General features: G+C 41.6%; 1 protein-coding gene and 1 pseudogene across 3 annotated transcripts in view; one reads left to right on the top strand and one right to left on the bottom strand.

The window, feature by feature from the left end:
* Positions 1-24,098, bottom strand: part of PTPN9 (protein tyrosine phosphatase non-receptor type 9) — an 85,372-nt gene that overhangs the window by 20,463 nt on the left and 40,811 nt on the right. For all 3 annotated transcript variants that reach the window (XR_014810548.1, XM_003128481.5, XM_021099027.2), the window contains exons 5-7: positions 19,507-19,612; positions 5,002-5,112; positions 2,100-2,428 (exon numbers count right to left, since the gene is read on the bottom strand). Coding sequence is in view for 2 of the 3 variants with exons in the window: in XM_003128481.5 (XP_003128529.1) it covers positions 2,100-2,428; positions 5,002-5,112; positions 19,507-19,612 (546 nt within the window). In the remaining variant the exon portion in view is untranslated. The remainder of the gene's footprint in view (positions 1-2,099; positions 2,429-5,001; positions 5,113-19,506; positions 19,613-24,098) is intronic.
* On the top strand, positions 10,999-12,376 carry LOC102161586 (N-chimaerin pseudogene; annotated as a pseudogene).

The following is a 24,098-nucleotide window of genomic DNA, read 5'->3' as shown; positions in this document are numbered from 1 at the left end:
GGGGGGGAAAAAGTCTCTTAGTCCACGGGCATCCTGGACAACGGTGAATACTCTGACATGTACTCTAAAATCTAGAATTCCAGTGGAAACATTCTGTTCTGTGTATGTATTTCTACTGGAACTTGGTGAAAGACAGAAGCCTGAAGCTGTTGAAGATTCTGGATTCTAACTCCTGAAGTGGAATGTTTCCATTCATATACTTGAATAAAACTGTAAAAAAATAAAAAAGAAATAAAGAGGCAGATGTTCCCTTTGGCACAAGTTAAGGATCCAGCATTGCCGCAGCTGTGTAGCAGGTCACAACTGAAGCATGGGTTGGATCCCTAGCCTGGGAACTTCTACATGCTGTGGCATGACTAAGTAAATAAATAAGACAGACTGGGAAGTTCTTCCCATAGGACTGGGATGTATTCTCTGATTATAACACGATAGCTGGCTTGAGTGATGCAGAGGACAATTCAAACCCACTTTTTTTTTTCCAGCTATACCTGAAGCATGCAAAAGTTCCCAGGCCAGGATGGAATCCATGCCACAGCAGTAACTAAAGGCACATCAGTGAGAACCCTGGATCCTTACCCCACTGAGCCACCAGGGAACTCCTCCAAACCTACTTTTGTAACAGGGGGTAAGGGGAATTGTGGTAGAAGTGACACCTCAAGGACCCCTCTGCAGGAGCACCTAGAGCAGGTCAGGAATCCCCAGGATAAGTGTGCATCCTCTGCTACAGCTAGGAAAAAGCTTTAGATGCATATAGGGGTGTTGAGTTGGTAAGGAAGACACAGTTGTGTGGGAGAAGAGACTATTCTCCCCACATGATATATGCTCTGCTCTCTTTTTTCTCTATTTCCTCTCCATTATTCTTCTGCTTATTGATTTTTTTCCCTCAGTTGCTTCTTTTATTTCCTTTACCTACTTCCTATCTCATTATTTTTCCTCTTTACTCACTCCCTGCATATCTTCTTTACAGCACACTGACTAAACTGGATATGAATTTTAAGGGGAGGAGTTCCTGTTGTGGCTCAGTGGTTCATGAACCCGACTAGCAACCATGAGGAAGCAGGTTCAATCCCTGGCCTCGCTCAGTGCGTTAAGGATCTGGCGTTGCCGTGAGTTGCGGTGTAGGGCACAGACATGGCTCGGATCTTGTGTTTCTGTGGCTGTGGCAAAGGCCGGCAGCTGTAGCTCTGATTAGACCTCTATCCTGGGAACCTCCATATGCCAAGGGTGAGGCCCTAAAAAAAAAAGCCAAAAAAAAAAAAAAAAAAGAATTTTAAGGGGAAAAAGGTACCACAGAATCATTACTCCTAAAACATTAAAGCTACAAAAGAGTAAGTGGATATCAGTGAGTCTAATATCAAATACAACAGGTAAACGGAGGTACAAAGAAGGGAAATACCCTGGGTAAGTCATCGGGGGAGCTCTGGCTAAGCTGAAACTTGAGCCTAGGACCAATTGGGGAGAGATTCCTTAATTTTCAACAAACAGATCTTAAAACTTTAAAGAAAAAAAAAAAATTCTGCTGCAGCCAATGAAAACATGCTAAGATAAAGGAGAGTAGCAGTTAAAAATGATCAATGCTCTACTGCCAATAATAATTGTCAAGTAGTTATAAATCAGTTACAGAATTTAGGTAGAAGGAAAATCCCACAATACAAATTCCTAAAGACAACTCTTCTCTCTTACTGAGAGTGGATTATTTTAAATGTATCAGCACCCCTCCTTACAAAGTGATGTAATACTAAAAATGCTCTAGGGAGAAACTGCCCAAGTGAAAGGACCAGAGATCACACAAGGACAAGAATAGATAATCTACCTTTTTGATCCTAGGTCAGGAAAATATCAAAAATGTTTCCATTGGTACAGAGTTACTGCTGGTACCAAAGACTTCCAGAAATTTCAGAGCACAGGCTCTTGGCAACAAGCACAAAGAGGTGCCTCTTTCTAGATGAGAGAAACCATCATCTAAGTGAGAGGGATGCTCCTTAACATCACTTTACGGAAGAGTCTCTTTTAAGGAGGTGAGGTGTGGAAGGAATTGTGCCAATGCATGCCAGAAGCACCCTGGCAAGTGATCACTGGCCTAAATCTTCTCTACTTACATGGAACAGTGGAAAGTGCCAACAGGGTTCTCACGACGGATGTCTTCATACTCTTCATATATACCCCGCTTCTGCCTGGTACTAACATAGTCCATCAACTCCTGGATGGTCATGGCATGGGGATCTGGAACATGCACTGAGTCCCAGTCTAAGGCTGGCGGGAGGGAGAATAGGATGATCTCATCAAAGGGATCTGGGTGGCCATTCATCTGGGATAGAAACTGGAAATTCCAAGTGGCAAGGTCGATTTTGACATATCCACCCAGGTTTTCTGGAAGGCACTCCCTGGGAAGGTGCTGGGTGACCTCAGACGTCTTTAAAATCTGAATCTGGAAGGCCAGGAAAAACCATGTGAGTATGTGGGGAGGGAGGGGAACATACAGATAGTCAAGATGAAGAACAAAAGTGCTTTGGAGAATGAAATAAGATTTGCTTGCAACACCTGGTATATTTGTAAAAGAAGCAGACTGCTGCATTTCATCTGTTTGGGACTGAAGTCCTATGAATTTCTCAGAAAAGGTTTGACTTCCCAGAATGCATTAGTAAATTCATTCCTGGAATTAGGGTCCCTGTTATATACCTTATATAAAGGTAGGTAGGTATAGTGAACAAAGCCTTTATACTGTTTATAAGACTTTCCAGTACTCTCACACAGGTAACCACCTCTTTGTTTTCTTTCCTTTTTTGGCTGTACTTGCAAAATGTGGAAGTTCCACAGCCAGGGATCAAATCCAAGCTGCAGGAGCAAGCAATACCAGATCCTTAAACCCACTACGCCAGGCCAGGATTGAACCCGCACCACCACAGAGACGATGCCAATTCTTAACGGGCTGTGCCACAGCGGGAACTCCATTACTTGCCTTTTTGACAACTAATGATGCAAAGGAAGTGGTTATTTTTGTCAACTCCATACTAAGGCAACCAATTCTAAGACTGTTAGTTTGTGCTTTACTCACAGCTAGGTATGGATGTTCTCAGAGATGGGTTTCTTTTTTTTTTTTTTTTTTAATTTATTTTTTTTGTCTTTTTGCTATTTCTTGGGCCACTCCCGTGGCATATGGAGGTTCCCAGGCTAGGGGTCGAATCGGAGCTGTAACCACCAGCCTACACCAGAGCCACAGCAACCCGGGATCCGAGCCGTGTCTGCAACCTACACCACAGCTCACGGCAACGCTGGATCGTTAACAACCCACTGAGCAAGGGCAGGGACCGAACCCGCAACCTCATGGTTCCTAGTCAGATTCGTTAACCACTGCGCCACAATGGGAACTCCCCTCAGAGATAGGTTTCTATGAAAGCAAGACAAGGCCAGCCACCAAGAGGCAGTGTAACCCAGGAAAAATGCTGAAGAAGTAACTGTAATACCTAATTTCACCCTCTGCTTAGACACAGTCATATTGGACAAAACAAGCCTAGTTGGTTCTCATGTGGAATAGGAATGTTTCCCTCGCTTGCTGTTGCCTCTTCCTCAAATGTCCACTTTACCTCTTTGGTCTCTTCCAAGCTCAGTTTATAGTTTACCCCTTCTCTGAAGCCCCCACTAACTGTCCAAGGCAACATTCTTCTCTATGTTCCTGCAGAACCACAGTACTCTGCATATGTCTGTGTTCCCTTTCAGGACCATGAGTTCCTCAAGAGTAAGGACCATTTCACTCAACTATTAATTTCCAGAGCCCAGAGCCTGGACTGTAAAAGTGCTCAATGTAGTTTGAGTTTACACATGCATGGATACTTGTATATAATTCATTTTTCTTTTTACCTTCCTTTTTTTTTTTTTTTTTTTTTTTTTTTTTTGTCTTTTTAGGGCCACACCCATGGTATATGGAAGTTCCCAGGCTAGGGGTCTAATTGAAGCTACAGCTGCGGGCCTACACCACAGCCACAGCAACACCAGAGCTGAGCTGTGTCTGTGACATACACCACAGCTCACGGCAACGCCGGATCCTTAACCCACTGAGTGAGGCCAGGGATTGAACTCTCAACCTCATGGTTCCTAGTCGGATTTGTTTCCACAGCACCACAACAGGAACTCCAATACTTGTATATAATTCAAATGTAAGAACCTGTCTAAGCAGTCCTCTCAAAGAGTTGTCTTAGGAAAGACCTCTTCTACTTGGGGTCAATAGGTCCCTAAGAAGCTTCCACAAAACCAAATGGCTTTAGTTTCCCCTCTCCAACCTAGGTGGTCTCAGCTACAAAGATATGAAAGATAGGTTATTACTCATATAATCACCTAATCTCACACTAAAAAACCCAACAGTGTTATTACCTTATTTCATTATATCAATGTTTCATATGCCCTTTAAGGGTAAGAAATGAGTGAATAAGTGATTGAAACCACAATCTTTCAGTCCTGGAATACTCAAGGAATGATAATGGCATTAAGATAACTTTAGAGAACACTTTTGAAGTTTTAAGAAGCTACAAGTTGTTTTAAGAGAAAATGCCAGGAATAGATATAGTCTGAGACTCTCCTCCACTACCCTGGAATGATATTTCCAGCTGAACAAATTCAAACACCAGTTCGACTAATGCAATTGTATTAGAAATTGTTAAATATTAAACACCTGTAGAGCCCGAGACTAAATTTTGAAAGAAGTTGCTATCTCTAAGTTACCCTGGAGACAGGTTCCATCAGTACTATCTGCATGCAAGGTGCTATAGAGGGGAAGTACCCAAATTAAGTTTAGGTCCTAACTTCAAGGAACTTGCAACCTGTACTGAACTGAGTAAAGAATAAAACAGAGAATATAAGTGAATGGACTAACAGAAGCAAAAAGCATTCTAGGAAACAAGCCAGGAAGGTTTTTTGAAGGCGGAATATTAATTGGCAAGTATCAGCACTATAGATGGTAATGTATCTATCCCACCTCCAAATAAAATAAAAGTCAGCTTGCCTTACCCTCTCCCGGACTTTGTCCTTCAGAAGGAGGCTGATGATGGAGTAGGGCACTCGGAACCAAATGGGTGCCCCCACAATCAGCACTTTCTTCAAACGAGCTGGAAAAGCTCCCTGCGGAGAATACATACAAGGATTTAAAGATACCAACCAGGGCCCTGCAACAGTGCTTAGTGGGACCTGTGACTGTTCCAAGTCCAAAGTTTAGGTTTTCTGCTCTTCTTCCCATTCTTAACCAGAAGAGGGAGTCTACAGCCTAATTCAAGTTTCACTTCAGTAGCCAGAGAAAAAGTTTTCTGAGAGAAATTAAAAGCTGATTCACCTTTGGACTTCCCGTCGTGGCACAGCAGAAACGAATCCGACTAGGATCCATGAGGTTGCAGGTTTGATCCTGGCCTTGCTCAGTGGGTTACAGATCTGGCATTGCTGTGCCTGTGGTATAGGCTTGCAGCTGTAGTTCTGATTCCACCCCTAGCCCGGGAACCTCTATATACCGCAGGAGCGGCCCTAAAAGTTAAAAAAAAAAAAAAAAAAGCTGATTTACCTTTAAAAGTAATGATGTTATGGAGGAACAGATGGGGGATACCTCAGAATTATAAATGAGTGTGCTGGAATTCCCATGTTTAAAAGCGTGGGCTTTGAATTATTTGATCTGGACCCATTTAATGACTGAGAAAGAGTTCAGTAATTTTAGCTAACTAGTAAGAGATACCCTAAAGATTATCAAGTCTTCCTGAAGATCTGAAAGAAGATCTTGAAGGAAATTTTGATAAGAAATGAGTATTTCCTTACCCTTTTTCTGTGATTATAATTCCCTGATCATGTTAAATCTCTATGATTTTTACTGTCAGCACAGTGCTGCACTTTCAAACAAAAACTTTTTTTTTTTTCCTGAGCCAGCAGCATGTGGAAATACCCAAGCCAGGGATCAAGTCTGCACCATAGCAGTAACCAGGGCCACAGAAGTGCAAGGCTGGATCCTTAACCCACTGAGCCACCAGGGAACTCCTTCAAATAAGCTCTGACTTATGAAATAAATAACCAAAATTAAAAGAGAAAGTAATGACGTTATGTTCTTGTCAAAATAATCTTTAAGGATCAAAACTACTATGATTTTTCTTGTAAGCATATCTGTGTGCATTCTTAAGCTCTGTCTATTAAAACTTTAAGGAACAATGATATCACTTATATGTGGAATCTAATAGAAAATGATATAAAACTTACTTTAAAAACAGAAAGAGGGAGTTCCGGCTGTGGCACAGCAGAAATGAATCTGACTAGTATCCATGAGGATGCCAGTTTGATCCCTGGCCTTGCTCAGTGGGTTAAGGATCCGGCATTGCCTGTAAGCAGTGGTGTAGGTCACAGACACAGCTCAGAACCCGAGTTGCTGTGGCTGTGATGGAGGTTGGCAGTTGTAGCTCTGATTCGACCCCTAGCCTGAGAACTTCCATATGGTGCAAGTGTGCCCCCCACCAAAAAAAAAAAAAAACCCAAAAACCCAAAAAACAGAAAGAAAGTCACAAATTTCAAAACCAATCATATGATCACCATAAGTGAAACTGTTGGGGGAAGGGAAGAATTGGGAGGGTGGGAATAGCATATATACACTATTGTATAAGATAGGTGATTAACGAGAACCTACTGCATAACACAGGAAAATCTACTCAATAGATTGAAAAAAAAAAAGAAATACAAAAGACAAATAATTTGAAAGACATAATAAAACCTTTAAAATAATCCACAAAACAAAACACAGCATTCCTGGATAGGAGAAGATAATGCTGTAAGATGTTTATTCTCCATAAATTATCAATTCATTATATCCAAATAAATGCTTTGTTAGAACTCGACTGAATGACTCCTAAGTCCATCTAAGCAAAAGATGAGAACTTTTTTTTTTTTTTTTTGGTCTTTTTAGGGCAGCAACTGTGACATATGGAAGTTCCCAGGCTCGGGGTTGAATTGGAGATGCAACTACCTGCCTACCCCACACAGCCACAGCAATGCCAGATCTTAGCTGCGTGTGTGACCTACACCACAGCTCACAGCAATGTCAGATCCTTAACCCAATGAGCAAGGCCAGGGATCGAACCCACATCCTCATGGATACTAGTCGGATTCGTTACTGCTGAACCACAAGGGGAACTTCCGAGGTGATAATTTTTAAAAATATTTTTTCATCAGATTTACAATTTTGAAAAAGTGGTTAACTCTGAGGAATGGCACTGGAGTGTTTGAGGGAGGGGTCAGAGACTTTTCCTTGAATTACATTTTAATTGCTTTTAAAATTTGTTCCTGTTGTGGCTTAGTGAATTAAGACCCCAGCTAGTACGTGTGAGGATTCAAGTTCAATCCCTGGCCTGTCACAATGGGTAAAAAGATCCGGCATTGCTGCAGCTGTGGAGCAGGTCGCAACTGCAGCTTGGATTCAATCCATGGCCCCGGAACTTTCATTTGGCAAGGGTAAAGCCATTTAATAAAAGAAAGAGGAGTTCCCTTCGTGGTGCAGTAGAAACGAATCCGACTAGGAACCATGAGGTTTTGGATTTGATCCCTGGCCTCGCTCAGTGGGTTAAGGATCTGGCATTGCCATGAGCTGCGGTGTAGGTCGCAGATGCGACTTGGATTCCGCATTGCTATGGCTCTGGGGTAGGCAATCGGCTACAGCTCTGATTAGGCCCCTAGCCTGGGGACCTCCACATGCCATGGTGCAGCCCTAGAAAAGTCAAAAAAAAAAAAAAGAAAGAAAGAAAGAAAAGAAAAGAAAAAGAAACACTTACTGATATTAAACATGAAAATATGTTAAGGTTCATCAGTAATAAGGAAACTCCAAATAAAAACATGAATATGATTAAAATTCAAATAATCAATGTTGATGAGAGTTAGGTAAGAGAGGGTGTTGATGGGAGTGAAAATTTGAACTAAGTTTTTAGAGGACTATTTGGTGATATTTATTAAAACTTAAAATGTGTGTACATTTTGACCCTACCAATCTGTTTATAGCAATTTTTCCTTAAGAAATAATTGGTCAAATACACAAAAATGAATGTAAAATGATGTTCATTAAAATCTTTATAACACACACAAAAAGGCATAAACTTCACTTTTTCTGCTTGGTGTTATCTACAAAAGGAATACTCTGAAGCCATCAGAAAAAAAAAGTAAGCGGAGGAATTCCTGCTGAGGTGCAACAGGATCTATGGTATCTTGGGAGTACTGAGATGATGGTTTGATCCCTGGCCCGGCACAATGGATTAAGAATCTAGCACTGCCACAGCTGCAGCTTAGTTTGCAACTGCAGCTAGGATCTGATCCCTGGCCCAGGAACTCCATATACCGCAGCCAAAAAAGAGAAAAAAGGAAAAATGAGCTAAGAGCTATTGTGCATTGACACAGAAAGATGATAAAGATACATTATCTGTAAAAAATGGCAAGTTACAACTATTGGATGAAGCACCACTCCATATTTGTAAAGAAAAAAAAAATATCCTCATTCTGTGTAGGTACACAATACATTTATACATACATATTTTTAAAAAAGAAAATCAATGCGTTTTTTCTTATTTTGGCTGTACCCACAGCATGTGGAAATTCCTGAGCCAGGGATCAAAACCATGCCATAGCAGTTACAACACTGGATCCTTAATCCACTGAGCCACCAGGGAACTCCCCTACACATACATTTTAAAAGCCTGGACATATACACCCCAAGTTCTTTATATTGATATCTCTAAGGGGTAGAATTATAAACATTATCTTAGCTCTGTCACTTAATAGTTGTACTACCTTCACCAAATTCTTAAATTCTCTAGGTCTAAGTTTCTAGATCTATAAAATGGGGATAGTAATAGCCATCACATCCCATAGAAGTGATGTCAACATACTTGAGTTTTAAAGCATGAAAAGAAGTTGGAACAGTATGCAAAGCATTCAGTAAGTGTTAGAAAATATTACTTTATAAATGTCTACATTAATGAATTTTCTTTTTTTTTCTTTTTTCTTTTTACAGCCATAGGTGAGGCATATGGAAGTTCCCAAGTTAGGGGTAGAATCAGAGTTGCAGCTGTAGGTCTACACTACAGCCACAGCAATGCCAGATCCTTAAACCACTGAACAAGGCCAGGGATCAAACCTAAATCCTTACAAAGACTACAGTGAGTTCTTAACCTGCTGAGCCACAAGAGGCACTCCTAATAAATTTTCTTAACCAATATATTTTGGCCATGTACTCCATAATCAGAAAAATAAAGATTTACCCTTCAGGGGAGTAAATTCCACATTGTCTAGTAAAGATATGTTCCACACTCTTTGGTTTAAATGGTTCATCTAAAACAATAACTAAACAGTTAAGAATCCATATGATGGAGCTAAAGAGACAAAATGGCTAAGCAGAAGGACTTGAGCTTGACCCCTCTACATAAACACCAAAATCACAACTAACATCAATAAAAAAGATATTCTACACCCAAAGATAAAGAAAAAGCCACAATGGAGAGGCACCTTTGCAATATAACCAAATCCCATACCCACTGGGTGGGAGACCTACAAACTGGAAAATAATTATATGGCAGAGGTTCTCCCACAGAAATGAGTTCTGAGCCCCATGTTAGGGACCCCAGCCTAGGAGCCCAGCATTGGGAGGAGGAACCCCCAAAGCACTTGGGTCTGAAGGTCAACAGGGCCTGAATACAGGAACTCCACAGGACTGAGGGAAACAGAGACCTCACTCTTGGAGGGCCTAAACAAGGTTTCACATGGGACTCAAGGCAAAGAAGTGACTCCCTAGGAGCCTGGGCCAAACCTACCTGTGGGTCTTAGAGGGCCTCCAGGGGAAGTTTGGGTTAGCTGTGGTTTGCTGTGGGGGCAAGAACACTGGGTAACAGAGGCCCCAGTGAATATTCATCAGCATGAGCTCACCCGGAGGTCATCATTTTGGAACAAAGACCTGGCCCCACCCAACAGCCTGCAGGCTCCAGGGCTGGGATGCCTCAGGCCCAATCACCAACGGGGTGGAAACACAGTCCCCCATCAGCAGACAAGCTGCCTAAAGTTGTTCTAAGCCCAGAGCTGCCCCTAAACACACCCCTTGACATGACCCTACCCACGAGAGGGACAAGATCCAGCTCTACCCACTAGTGGGCAGGCACCAGTCCCTCCCACCAGGAAGCCTGAAGAAGCCCCTGGACCAACCTCACCAGAGGGCAGATACCAGAAGAAGAACTACAATCCTGCAGCCCACAGAACAAAGATAACAGACACAAAAAGTTAGATGATATGAGATGGTAGAGAAATATGTTCCAGGTGAAGGAACAAAACCCCAAAAAGAACACCTAAGTGAAACAGAGATAGGGAATCTATTTGACAATGAATTCAGAATAATGACAGTAAAGATGATCCAAGATCTTGGAAAAAGAATGGAGGCACAGACCAAGAAGATACAAGAAATGTTTTACAAAGAGCTATAAGATTTAAAGAACAAACAAAGTGAGCTGAACAATACAATAGTTGAAATGAAAAATACACTGGAAGGAATCAATAGCAGAATAAATGAAGTAGAAGAGCAAAAAAGTGAGCTTAAAGACAGACTGGTGGAAATCACTGCCACAGAATAGGATAAAGAAAAAAGAACAAAAAAAGAAATGAGGACAGTCGAAGAGACCTCTGGGACAACATTAAACATACTAGCATTCACACTATAGGGGTCCCAGAAAGAGAAGAGAGAATAAGCCTGAGGATATATTTGAAGAGATAATAGCCAAAAACTTCCTGAATGTGGGAAAGGAAACACTCACTCAAGCCCAGTGCAGAGCCCTAACAGGATAAACACAAGAAGGAACACACCCAAAAAAAAAACCAAAAAAAACAAAAAAACAAAAACAACAACAAAGAAGGAACACACCAAAACACCTTTAATCAAACTGACAAAAATTAAAGACAAAGAGAAAATATGAGGCTGGACTGACAGGAAGTGGTAAGCAGCTGGTAAGTGTCTTTATAATGGTCCTAATGCTGTTTGATACAGATGAATATAGACTTCCCATTTGGAAATCTTACTTATGTCAATTGTAATAGGAAGCCCTTCACCGTCAAAGAATTACCTATACTAATGAGATAGAAAACAGACCAAAGAATTATGAAAGCGAATTTCATGGTATGATCTGCTGAAAAGCAGCAGACCAGCTCTTTTCATTGGGAAAGCCAGTGTCAGCCAGGAACCTATACTTTAGCTTTCAGATTTGGAAGTCAAACCAGATACTTCAGGCTCTACTATGATGGAAAGCACTTCACTGGGGAGAAGAGCTTTGAGTCCATCCATGATCTGATGACTGATGGATTGATTGTTCTCTATATTGATATTGAAACTAAGTCAGCAGGATACATTGCCAAAATCATGAGAAACCCAATTTCTGAGCACACAGGACACACAACCTTAAACAGAGGGCCAGCACAGCAAAAACATACGCCAGTCCTGAAAGAGACACATGATGAGAAAGACTCTATAGGCCAGGATGGCGTATCAGAGAAAAGGTTGACAGCACTTGTTAGAAGAGCAACTCTGAAAGAAAATGAGCAAATTCCAAGACAGGTTCACAGTTTCAGAGTCCATAAATACAGAGGGCCACACTGGTATGAATACTATGCCAGCTTCATGTTAGGGCTCATTGCTTAGGGAGTGAAATGTACAGATTGTGGTTTGAATGTTTATAAGCAGTGTTACAACATGGTCCCAAATGACTGTAAGCCAGACTTGAAACATGTCAAGAAGGTGTACAGTTGTGACCTTATGACATTTGCAAAAGCCTACACCGCTAAGCAGGCCATGGTGGTGGACATATGCATCAAGGAAACTGAATCTCGAGATTTTAATTCTGAAGGACTGCATGGTATATCAGGATTTAGTGACCTAATTAAAGATGTCAAGATGGTTTTTGACAGAGATGATGAGAAAGCAGGTATTTCTGTGAACGTGTGTGAAGATTCAACATTATCACTGGTGTGCTAAAACTGTACTTCAGGGATTTACCAATCGCACTTATCACATATGATGCCTACCCTAAGTAGCTTTGATTTGACCCCTAGCCTGGGAATTTCCAAATGCCAAAGGCGTGTCCCTAAAAAGAAAAAATAGAAAAGAAACACTTCATGAAGCACTGAAACCACTGCACCAGCTCACTGCAAAATCTTCTGGTACCTCATGGTGCATCTGAAGAGAGTGACCCTCCATGAAAAAGAGAATCTGATGAATGCAGAGAGCCTTGGAATTGTTTTCAGTCCAACCCTCATGAGATTTCCAAAACTAGATGGGATAACTACACTGAACAATATACAATATCAGAGACTACTTATAATCAGTAGAATTACTAATCAAAATTAAGATATTTTAAATTTTTAGTTTGAAGGAAAAAAGAAATGTTTTGCAGATGAAGGAATGTTTAAAGTAATTTAATGGGCTATTATATATATTATAGCTGAACTATTTCTCAGTTAGAAGTTTGGGCATACAATAAGATTAAAATGAAGGAACTTTCTATTTTTCTTTTTCCTAGCATCACTTGGCTATCATAAAACTGTGAAAACACACTTTCCAGTTCTAGTAATTCCAGTTCTAGTAATTCTGCGTATTTAAACTCAAACTACTGCAATGATTATTCCCGTTTGGCAAAAAAAACATACAAAGGAGACACCAAGCCTGCACCACTCCTTCATCCTAGGTCACCTGAGGTTGTAATTCAGCATGTTTCACAGAGTAAATTTGTCATGACTCTGCTTTCAAGTCCTATATCACTGGTTTCTGATGCTTATAAAAATGCACACAAATGGATCAAACAGCCCCTCTGGCTACTGTACTGCCACAGACTATATAACATACTACGTTTTTCAAATGCTTTATTTCTGGTTTCTCTTAGTTCTCCAACATAGTAGTTTCTTTCCAGCAAAAGCAATATTTGGAGTTCCCATCATGGCTCAGTAGTTAACGAACTCAACTAGTATCCATGAGGACATAGGTTTATGTCCTCACTCAGTGGGTTAAGGATCCCATGTTGCTGTGAGTTGCAGTGTAGGTTACAGACATGGCTCAGATACCACTTTGCTGTGGCTGTGGTGTAGGCTGGCGGCCACAGCTCCAGTTCGACCCCTAGCCTGGGCGCCTCCATATGCCATGGGTGCAGCTCTAAAAAGACACACACACAAAAAAGAGAAATATGTTTCAGATTACTTTAGTAAATTATTTATACCAATAAAAAAAAAGTATGATGCAGAGCATCTTCTGTTAAATTACTATTGGTTTTCAGTTGTAACTTTGTGTTTTTACTGCCACGAATTAACTAATTTATTAAATTTGTCTTTAAAAGTCAGAAAAAAAAGAGAACATGTTATAAGGAACAAAGAAAAAGCAACTGATAATATACAAGGAATCCCCATAAAGACATCCACTGATTTTTTTCAGCAGAAACTCAGCAGGCCAGAAGAGAGTAGCACAATATATTTAAAGTGATGAAAGGGAAAAACCTACAACCAAGAATATTATACCCAGCAAGACTCTCATTCACCCTTGTGGAGAAATCAGAACATCGTAAATCACCTATAATTTTTTTTTTTTTTTTTTTTTTTAGTCTTTTTGCCTTTTCTGGGGCTGCTCCCGCGGCATATGGAGGTTTCCAGGCTAGGGGTCTAATTGGAGCATAAGCCACCGGCCTACATCAAAGCCACAGCAATACGGGATCTGAGCCGCATCTGCGACCTACACCACAGCTCATGGCAACATTGGATCCTTAACCCACCAAGCAAGGTCAGGGATCAAACCCGCAACCTCATGGTTCTTTTTTTTTTTTTCTTTCTACCTTTTCTAGGGCTGCTCTCGCTGCATATGGAGGTTCCCAGGCTAGGGGTCTAGGTGTTTTATTTATTTATTTATTTATTTTATTTCTTGGGCCGCTCTCGCGGCATATGGAGGTTTCCAGGCTAGGGGTTGAATCGGAGCTGCAGCCACAGCAACGCGGGATCCGAGCCACGTCTGCGACCTACACCACAGCTCATGGCAACCCCGGATCCTCAACCCACTGAGCAAGGCCAGGGATTGAACCCACAACCTCATGGTTCTTAGATTCGTTAACCACTGAGCCATGACAGGAACTCCAATCACCCATAATGCTTTTAAAATTAAAAAAAAAAAAAAATGAAATTAAAAAAAAAAAATTTTAGGGAGTTCATATTGTGGTGCAGCACAAATGAATCCGACTAGTGATAATGTTGCATGTGTGATCCTTGAACTTGCTCAGTGGATTAAGGTTCCTGCATTGCTGTAGCTGTGGTGTAGGCTGGCAGCTGTAATTCCTTTTTTTTTTTTTTTTTTTTTTTGTCTTTTTGCCTTTTCTAGGGCCGCTCCCACGGCATATGGAGGTTCCCAGGCTAGGGGTCGAATCAGAGCTGTAGCTGCTGGCCTATCCCACAGCCACAGCAACTTGGGATCCGAGCCAAGTCTGCAACCTACACCACAGCTCACGGCAACGCCAGATCCTTAACCCACTGAGTAAGGCCAGGGATCAAACCCGCAACCTCACAGTTCCTAGTTGGATTCGTTAACTGCTGCACCAGGACGGGAACTCCTATAATTCCAATTCAACCCCTAGCCTGGGAACTTCCATAGGCTATGGGTGCGGCCCTAAAAAGCAAGGGAAAAAAAAGCTTTAAACACAAGTAAAAGCTAAGAAAACTCAGCACCACCAAACGAGGTGTACAACAAGTGTTAAAAGAAATTTTCCAGACAGAAAAGAAAAGGTTACAACCAGAAACAAGAAAATTATGAATGAGAAAGCTCAAAGGTAAAGGCAAACATATGGTAAAGGTAGGAAATCATCCACACACAAATATGATATCAAATCCAGAAATCATGATAAGAAAATAGTATAAATGAAGGATATTGGAAATGTATTTGGAATTAAGGGACTAGCAACTTAAAACATTTTTATAAATATACAAACCAAAAATCTACAAAAAGTGAACACTCGCAAAAAAAAAAAAGGAAAATTGTAATTTAATTTCACCCAAGGTTTAAGATCTAGCTCAAGTTCCATAGCTTCCAGGAAGCTTTCTCTCAGCCACTCACATCACTCCTCTGGCATATTTCCATAGAAACTGTTACTCTCTGATATGTATGCCTCATCTCTCCAATCAGATCATCTGTAGTCCCAGCTGAATAAATGCTACTGACGTAAACTGGTAAAACATCTTTCTCCTTTTTTTTTCTTGCTTTTTAGGGCCACACGCATGGTATATTGAAGTTCCCAGGCCAAAGGTTGAATCGGAGCTACAGCTGCTGGCCTACACCACAACGCTAGATCTGAGCCTCTTCTGCAACCTACACCCCAGCTCATGGCAATGTTGATCCTTAACCCACCAAATGAGGCCAGGGATCAAACCTGAGTCCTCATGGATTGCAGTCAGGTTCCTTTCCACTGAGCCACAAAGGGAATTCCTAGGTCATATTTCAAGTGCAAATCATTTGACTCAGCATTCTGTATCCAGGAGTTCCCGTCATGGCTCAGTGGAAACGAATCCAACTAGGAACCATGAGGTTGGGCGTTCGATCCCTGCCCTTGCTCAGTGGGTTAAGATCCAGAGTTGCCCTGAGCTGTGGTGCAGGTAGCAGATGTGGCTCAGATCTGATGTTGCTGTGGTTGTAGCGTAGGCCAGTAGCTGTAGCTCCAGTTCAATCCCTGGCCTGGGAACCTCCATATGTCATGGGTGAGGCCCTGAAAAGCAAAAAAAAAAAAAAAAAAAAAAAAAAAAAAAAAAAAAAGAATTCTATATCCAGGAGTTTATCTTAAGGAAATAATCAGAAATGTAGAAATAGATATGAAAGATCTATGTAAAGTATGTTCACTATGGTGGTATTTTTGTTTTTATTTTCCTTTTTACAGCCACACCTGCCATATGGAAGTTCCCAGGTTAGGGGTTGAATAAGAGCTGTAGCTAAAGGCCTATTCCATAACCCCGACAATGCTGGATTCAAGCCACATCTATGACCTAGGCTGCAGCTTGCAACAACACTGTATTCTTAACCTACTGAGAGGGGCCAGCAATCAAACCCACATCCTCAAGGATACTATGTTATTAACCCACTAAACGACAACAGGAACTCCTGTGATGACAACAGGAACTCCTGTGATGGTGCTTACAAAGGCAAATTGGAAAGAGGTAAAGTCCAACACAGGAGACTAGTTAAACACAGCACAGCCACACAACAGATTCTATGTAGCCATCCAAAATGATAAGGTGGGAGTTCCCGAAGTGGCTAAATGGTTAAAGAACCTGACAAACATCCATGAGGACACGGGTTTGATCCCAGGTCTCACTCAGTGGGTTAAGGATCCGGCGTTGCTGTGAGCTGTGGTGTAGGTCGCAGACATGGCTCAGATCCTGTGCTGCTGTGGCTCTGGCACAGGCCAGTGGCTACAGCTCTGATTCATCCCCTAGCCTGGGAACCTCCACATGCTGAGGGTGAAGCCCTAAAAAGGCAAAAAAAAAAAAAGAGAAAAGGTGGCAGATCCACATTTATTAAAATGACAAAAACACAGTGATATTTTGCTACACAAAAAAGCCATGTTAAGAATATCAGGATTTCAGGGAGTTCCTATTGTGGTTCAGCAGGTTACAACCCCAACTAGTATCCATGAGGATGGGGATGGGGGTTCGATCCCTGGCCTCGTTCAGTGGGTTAAGGATCCGGTATTGCCTTGAGCCTGTGGTGTAGGTCACAGACGTGGCCTGGATCCCCTGCTGCGATGTGGCGTAGGCCCAGCTGTAGATCCAATTCAGCCCCTAGCCTGGGAACTTCCATATGCCATGGGTATGGCCCTAAAAAAAAAAAAAAAAAAAAAAAAGGCATTAAAAAAAACTCAAAAAACAATTAAAGGAGTTCCCATCGTGGCTCAGCGGAAATGAATCTGACTAGCATCCATGAGGACGCAGGTTTGATCCCCGGCCTTGCTCAGTGGGTTAAGGATCAAGTATTGCCATGAGCTGTGTGGTGGGTAGGTTGCAAACGCGGCTCAGAGCATGTATTTTCTTTCTTTTTTTTTTTTTTTTTTGTCTTTTTGTCATTTCTTGGGCCGCTCCCGCAGCATATGGAGGTTCCCAGGCTAGGGGTCGAATCGGAGCTGTAGCCACTGGCCTATGCCAGAGCCACAGTAACTCGGGATCTGAGCCGCGTCTGCAACCTATACCACAGCTCATGGCAACGCCAGATCATTAACCCACTGAGCAAGGGCAGGGATCAAACCTGCAACCTCATAGTTCCTAGTCGGATTCGTTAACCACTGCGCCACGACGGGAACTCCCAGAGCATGTATTTTCAATGGAGGTAATAACACCTCCAAGGGGGTGAAAACTGGTTCTGAGGAGAGTGGGGAACAGGAAAATACCCAAAACATACACACTCTTTGTGTATAAAGCATAGATATACATTTAGTACATCAAGATATATACATTCAGGAGTTCCCATGTAGCTCAGCAGGTTAAGGACCCAGCATTATCACTGCAGTGGCTCAGGTTGCTGCTGTGGTGTGGGTTTCATCCCTGGCCTGGGAACTTCTGTATACTGTTAAGAGTGGCAAAAAACACAAAACAAAAAATGATATATAGGAGTTCCCGTCGTGGCTCAATGGTTAACGAATCCAACTAGGAACCATGAGGTTGCAGGTTTGATCCCTGGCCTTGCTCAGTGGGTTAAGGATCTGGCATTGCTGTGAGCTGTGGTGTAGGTTGCAGACGCGGCTCAGATCCCGTGTTGCTGTGGCTCTGCCGTAGGCCGGTGGCTACAGCTCTGATTCGACCCCTAGCCTGGGAACCTCCATATGCTGTGGGAGCGGCCCTAGAAAAGGCAAAAAGACAAAAATAATAATAATAATATATATATTCATACACTCAATATCAACATATATACATTATATCCGTGGTATTAAAATTTCATTAGAAGAACAATTATGGGGAAGAGTCTAAAAAAGGCTCCTTAGTTAAGCAATAATGAAAATGTTTATAGTACTCTTCATAATAGCAAAAATCAGAAAACAATCCAAAGAGTTATCAATAGAAGTGGATAAATGAACTGGTATATTCATTGATGGATAAGGATAAAAGGTATGAAACCTTCAACCATCAGTAAAAAGGAATGAATCACAGCTATATGCCACAACAGGAATTTTAGTAATACAATGATGAGTAAAAAATCCAAGTCCCAGAAAACAGCATGCAGTACAATACTCTCTTTATATACTTGCTAGTATAAAGCTGTAATAGTAAACACTTCTAAAAATCTAGTTCCACAGTACTCCCAAGTGAGGTCCTGGAACAAAGACTGCACAGACTCCTAGATCAACGTTTTCCCAACTGCGAGCTGTCACTCAGTGGGTCCTAAGAATCAATTTAGTAGGTCATGACTAACATTTTTTTTTCTTTTTGTTTTTTTGCTTTTTAGTGCCACACACAAGGCATATGGAAGTTCCCAGGCTAGGGGTAGACTTAAGAGCTACCTACAGCTGCTGGCCTACATCACAGCCATAGCAATTCAGAATCCAAGCCACAGCTCACGGCAATGCCAGACCCTTAATCCACTGATCGAGGCCAGGGATCAAGCCGGCAACCTCATGGTTCCTAGTCGGATTCGTTTCCACTGTGCCACAACAGGAACTCCTAATATTTTAAAAATATGACTAGAACAGAATAATCAGAGTGACAGCACAGCATAAAGGTAAAGCTTCTTTTGTGAAACTTTTTTTATTCTATTTTATAAATATGCACACAGATCTATAAACCCATATCCTCAGATCCTGAATTCTAAACAGCTCTGAAAACCATCAGTTTCTTTACTCTAAGTTTGGTGCAAAAATTCATGGGACAGCAAAATGTGATCTGAAACGCCATAGGCTATTCATAATCTTGTTCTTCTTTACTCATTATGAATAATACATTTCATTGAAGAAATATTTGATAATAGAGTGACATACATACCATATTATCTTTTAAAGTTCAAAACATTAAATAACACCTGTGTATCTAAAAGTTTGGGATAAGAGATTAAGAACCTATCTATGTATATAACTTTACATCTATGTATATAGTTAGCATACATATACTGTGTACTAAATTACAATGTAAAACATATTTCTGACTAGACTGAGACAAAAAGTCTGAAGGTCACTGGCTAGGTGACATCTTTCACCCTCAACTGCCAAACCTAGACTTCATTAATTCTTATTCTACAAAACTCCCAGAAACAGACATCCCACCTTTATGACTCAATGTTCCTATGTATTCTAATTTCTCCCATTTTACTTTTAAGACTATTTCTTGTTCTGAGGAAGCAATTATTGGTCATCTTTCCAGGAGACCTTTAAACTTAATATTATGTCTGAAGTTTACATCATTCCTAAATCTCCCAAAGAATAAAAAAAAAATTACCCTAACCATTGAAGGATGGTTGAGAGGGCCCTCTCACAGCCTTACCTTCAACAAGTTTAGGACTTTCTTGCCAAGATCCAGCTCAAAGTTGGCATAATTAGAACCACACATGTCATAGATAAACACCAGTCCATTCCTCTGAGTTTCAAAGCTGTAAACCAACAAGAACATTTATAAGTAATAAGATGAATGAGGCAAGTTGAAAACCTGGGTCAAAAACAAAGACAGAGTATGAGACACATCTGGGACTGAAATAACTGCCTCCCTGAACACTGGCCTTACAAAAAGAAGTTATAATAAGAAATACACATTTGGTCTCTGACCCAGTTTCCTGGCAGACTTTCCAAAACTTTACAATTTCCTAGGAGAGCAGAGAAGGTATCCGTTATTATATTGGTGATAACGCCCTCAAGTCATCTAAGGACAGGGGCTAGTGGCCAGAGGAACCAACTACAAGATTAGAAAGAGTTAGAATTTCCAATCACACCCTCCCACATCCTCAAAGGGTACTGGCGCTGGAGACTGAATTCAGTCACCAGTGGCCAATGACTTAATCAGTTGTGCCTGTGATGAATGAAGCCTCCATAAAATGCCGAAAGGATGCGATCTGGAGCTTCCAGGTTGATGAACACACGCAGGTGCAGGGAGGGTATGGAAGCTCCATGCCCCTTTTCCCATAACTTGCCCTCCATACATTTCTTCTACCTGGCTGTTCCCGAGTTATACCCTCTTCGAATAAACAGGTAATCTAGTAAGTACAATGTTTCAGTTCTGTGAACTGCTCTAGTAAATTAATTGAACCCAAGGAGGAGGCATTGGAACTTCTGCTCTATGGTCAGAAGCAGAGGTGACAACCTGGATTTGCCACTGGTGTTTGAAGGGGCCAGGGGACAGTCTAATAGGATTGAACCCTTAATCTGCAGGGTCTGAAACTATCTCCAGGAATACAGTATCAGAAATGAGTTGACCTGTAGAACTACCCAGCTCTTGAGGGAGAAATGATGGTATTTTTCTTGAGGTATATTCTTGAGGGAGGCTTGATGGTATGGGGGAAAACCGCATATTGGAATTGGAATTATACTTTCTTTATTTCTGCTTTTTTTAGGGCTGCACCCACAGCATATGGAAGTTTCCAGGCAAGGGGTTGTATTGGAGCTACAACTGCCTGCCTACACCACAGCCACAACAACATCAAATCTGAGCCATGTCTGAGACCTACACCACAGCTCACAGCAATGCTGCATCCTTAACCCACTTAGTGAGGCCAGGGATTGAAACTGTGTCCTCATAGATACTAGTCAGGTTCATTACCGCTGAGTCATGACAGAAGCACCCAGAACTATACTTACTGGTGCTTATTTATCCAGATTCATCAAGTACTAAACCCACAGGCTGAGAACGTCCCAGAGCATCAATGCTATCAAAATTTGAAATTTTCTTCTGTGTCTCTGAATCTGTCTATCCAAATTCTATAACTTTACATGTTTAACTGTAACGTTTCCTCACCTATGAAGGTCTCCCTGCTAATTGTTACCAGGTGTACAACCATCCTTCATCTCCTTGAAGCCCCATAAATCTTTCTATGGATTTTGTGTGTGTGTGGCTCTTAGCATACTCCAACTTTGTGCAGCCATTTGATTTTCTCCTAGAGGGAAAAAACATGTTTTGTTCTCCTCATTACCCTCAACAGTCCCCAGCACAGTCCCTGTAAATAGGAACATAATAAATGGTCACTGAATTGTAATTCAGTGAGCTGGAAGCCCATCACTAAGAAAATATTTTAAAACCACTGGGAAACTGTAAAGCAAAACACTAAACTCAATGATGGTGTATTTGTCTCATGATTTTAATGGAGGAAGAGAATAAACCCACAACGGTCTTTGGAAGGCATCTTAAAAAGTACATTAAGTGGTGGTGAGCCTATTCCCAGATTGAGGTTAGGAACATGCGAAGATACAGAAAATGTTAGTCCAATCTTCTTAATTCCTGAAGACTTCTCAGAGTTTCACTCTTCCACCCAGCCCAATCCTTACCTGCTTTTTTTTTTTTTTTTTTTTTGGTTTTAGGGCTACACCCACGGCACATGGAGGTTCCCAGGTTAGGGGTTGAATAGAACCTATAGGTGCCTGCCTATGCCACCGCCGCTGCAACAAGGCAAAAAAGAATCCAAGCCAGGTCTGCAACCTACACCACAGCTCATGGCAACACCAGGTCCCTAACCCACTGAGCGAGGCCAGGGATCAAACCCACAACCTCACAGTTACCAGTTGGATTTGTTTCCACTATACCTCAATGGGAACTCCCAATCCTTACCTGCTTCTTCTTTTTTTTTTTTTTTTTTTTTTTTTGGTCTTTTTGCCTTTTCTGGGGCCGCTCCTGTGGCTCATGGAGGTTCCCAGGCAAGGGGTCTAATCGGAGCTATAGCTGCCTGCCTACACCAGAGCCACAGCAACTAGGGATCCGAGCCACGTCTGCAACCTACACCACAGCTCATGACAACGTTGGATCCTTTTCGCTCCCTCAGCATATGGAGGTTCCCAGGCTAGGGGTTGAATCGGAGCTGTAGCCACTGGCCTTTGCCAGAGCCACAGCAATGCAGGATCTGAGCCATATCTGCGACCTACACCACAGCTCATGGCAATGCCAGATCCTTAACCCACTGAGCAAGGACAGGGATAGAACCACAACCGCATGGTTCCTAGTCAGATTTATTAACCACTGAGCCACGATGGGAACTCCAATCCTTACCTGCTTCTAATCTGCCTATCTAAAGGGTCATCAGGAATAAATTACTTGATTGGACTATTCACAGATGACAGCAACAGTTTTCTTTTCTTTCTTTTTCTTTTTCTTTTTGCTTTTTAAGGCTGCACCTGTGGCATATGGAAGTTCCCAGGCTAGGGGTCCAATTGGAACTGCAGCTGCCAGTCTATGCCACAGCCACAGCAACGCCAGATCCAAGCCACATCTGCGGCCTACACCACAGCTCATAACAATGCTGGATCCTTAACTCACTGAGAGAGGCCAGGGATTGAACCCAAATCCTCATGTATGCTAGTCAGGTTCATTACTATTGAACCTTAATGGGAACTCCCAAGAAAACTTTCTGACACAAAACACATTCCTAAAGTCAGGGATCTCAAGGTATCCTTAATTTTTTTGCATCACCTCCTGGAAGCCTGCATACCTTCATCCTTTCAACTGAATACAAGGCAGAACACCTACCCATGAGCAGCGTTTCAAAAATTTCTGAAGTAGACCCAAGTTTCTCCAGAAGACTTAATTTCAAATGCCGCTAACATGTTAAAGTGTTAAATCTTGTCTCCTTTTTTTCATAACCCCAAGAGACTGATTCCCAAGATCAAAGATACTGTTAAATGAGCGGCACAGACACTGAATAGACCATCCAGATCTACAGGCTTCCCTTTTCTCCACAAGCTCAACAGGGCCATATCAAAGAATTAGGTTTTCCCCTCATAGCTCCAGCCTGTGGCAGGGGATTGAAACAAAAGGAAGTCAGCGCCAGGGGAAAGAGAATTTAATAAAAAGAAGCTATGGTGCAAAATGACGCAGATTCTATATTCCCAGACCTGAAACTGTTCATCCTTTGAAGGCACATGAAATAAATACAAATACAATAGGATTTCCATCTTTCTGGGTACAGAATATGAGGTTTACAGTAATGGCTAATTCTCTGTACTAAGAATAATTGCTTCTCTACCCTACTGACTTTGATTCCAAAGCTAGAATGTTACTGGGAACACCAAGAAGTTTAACACATAGTCCCTGACATTTGTTTCCAAATAGTGAAGGGTAAAGAGGTAGGTGAGGGCCTATCAATGAGACGAGATTGGTTACAGATTACTTTGAAAAAGAGAATGACAGTGAAAGTTTATGTGAAAGTTTATGATGCCGTATCCTCTCCACCATGGAGATTTGGGAATTTTCCATTACATAATGTTGAAACACCTTCCATTATATAATGTTCTACCTTCATGAAACTTACAATCTATTGGCAGATTAAAAAAACAAACAGTATAAGATAAATGACATCACGGGAGTTTCCATCATGGCGCAGTGGAAATGAGTCCAACTAGGAACCATGAGGTTGTGGGTTTGATTCCTGGCTCACTCAGTGGGTTGATGATCTGGCATTGCCATGAGCTGTGGTGTAGGTCGCAGATGCAGCTCAGATCTGGCGTTGCTGTGGCTCTGGCGTAGGCTGGCAGCAACAACTCTGATTAGACCCCTAGCCTGGGCACCTCTATATGCTGTAGGTGTGGCCTTAAAAAGACAAAAAAAACAAAGAAATTAAAAAAAAAAAATGACATCATGAAGGCATGTACAATTAAATACAAAATGATAATATTAGTAATAATTGCTATTGAAATCACAGTAAAAAGAATGTTAGGACAGGCTGGAGTAATGAGGGAGCCAGTCACAGATGCTGGACCTTATGAAAAGGAGAGGATTTAGTGAAGAGAAAGGGTTTCCTCTTCTTTCATCTTGGTTCAAGGTAACAAAGGAAAACAAGAATTTCTACTCACTAGTGAGAATATTTTGCTTAGGAAAATAAAGTTTCACATTTATTTGTCTTATAGGCACCCTCTCAATAATGAGGAGTCACTGAGGGTTTT

Source organism: Sus scrofa, chromosome 7 (assembly GCF_054392235.1).
Source record: "Sus scrofa isolate SSC_HxYL_T2T_F1_AM1 chromosome 7, Sscrofa_HxYL_maternal_Yorkshire_Landrace_v2.0, whole genome shotgun sequence".
Classification (NCBI taxonomy): domain Eukaryota; kingdom Metazoa; phylum Chordata; class Mammalia; order Artiodactyla; family Suidae; genus Sus; species Sus scrofa.
Note: the sequence above shows the minus strand (reverse complement) of the source record. Positions and strands in the feature narration are given on the sequence as shown.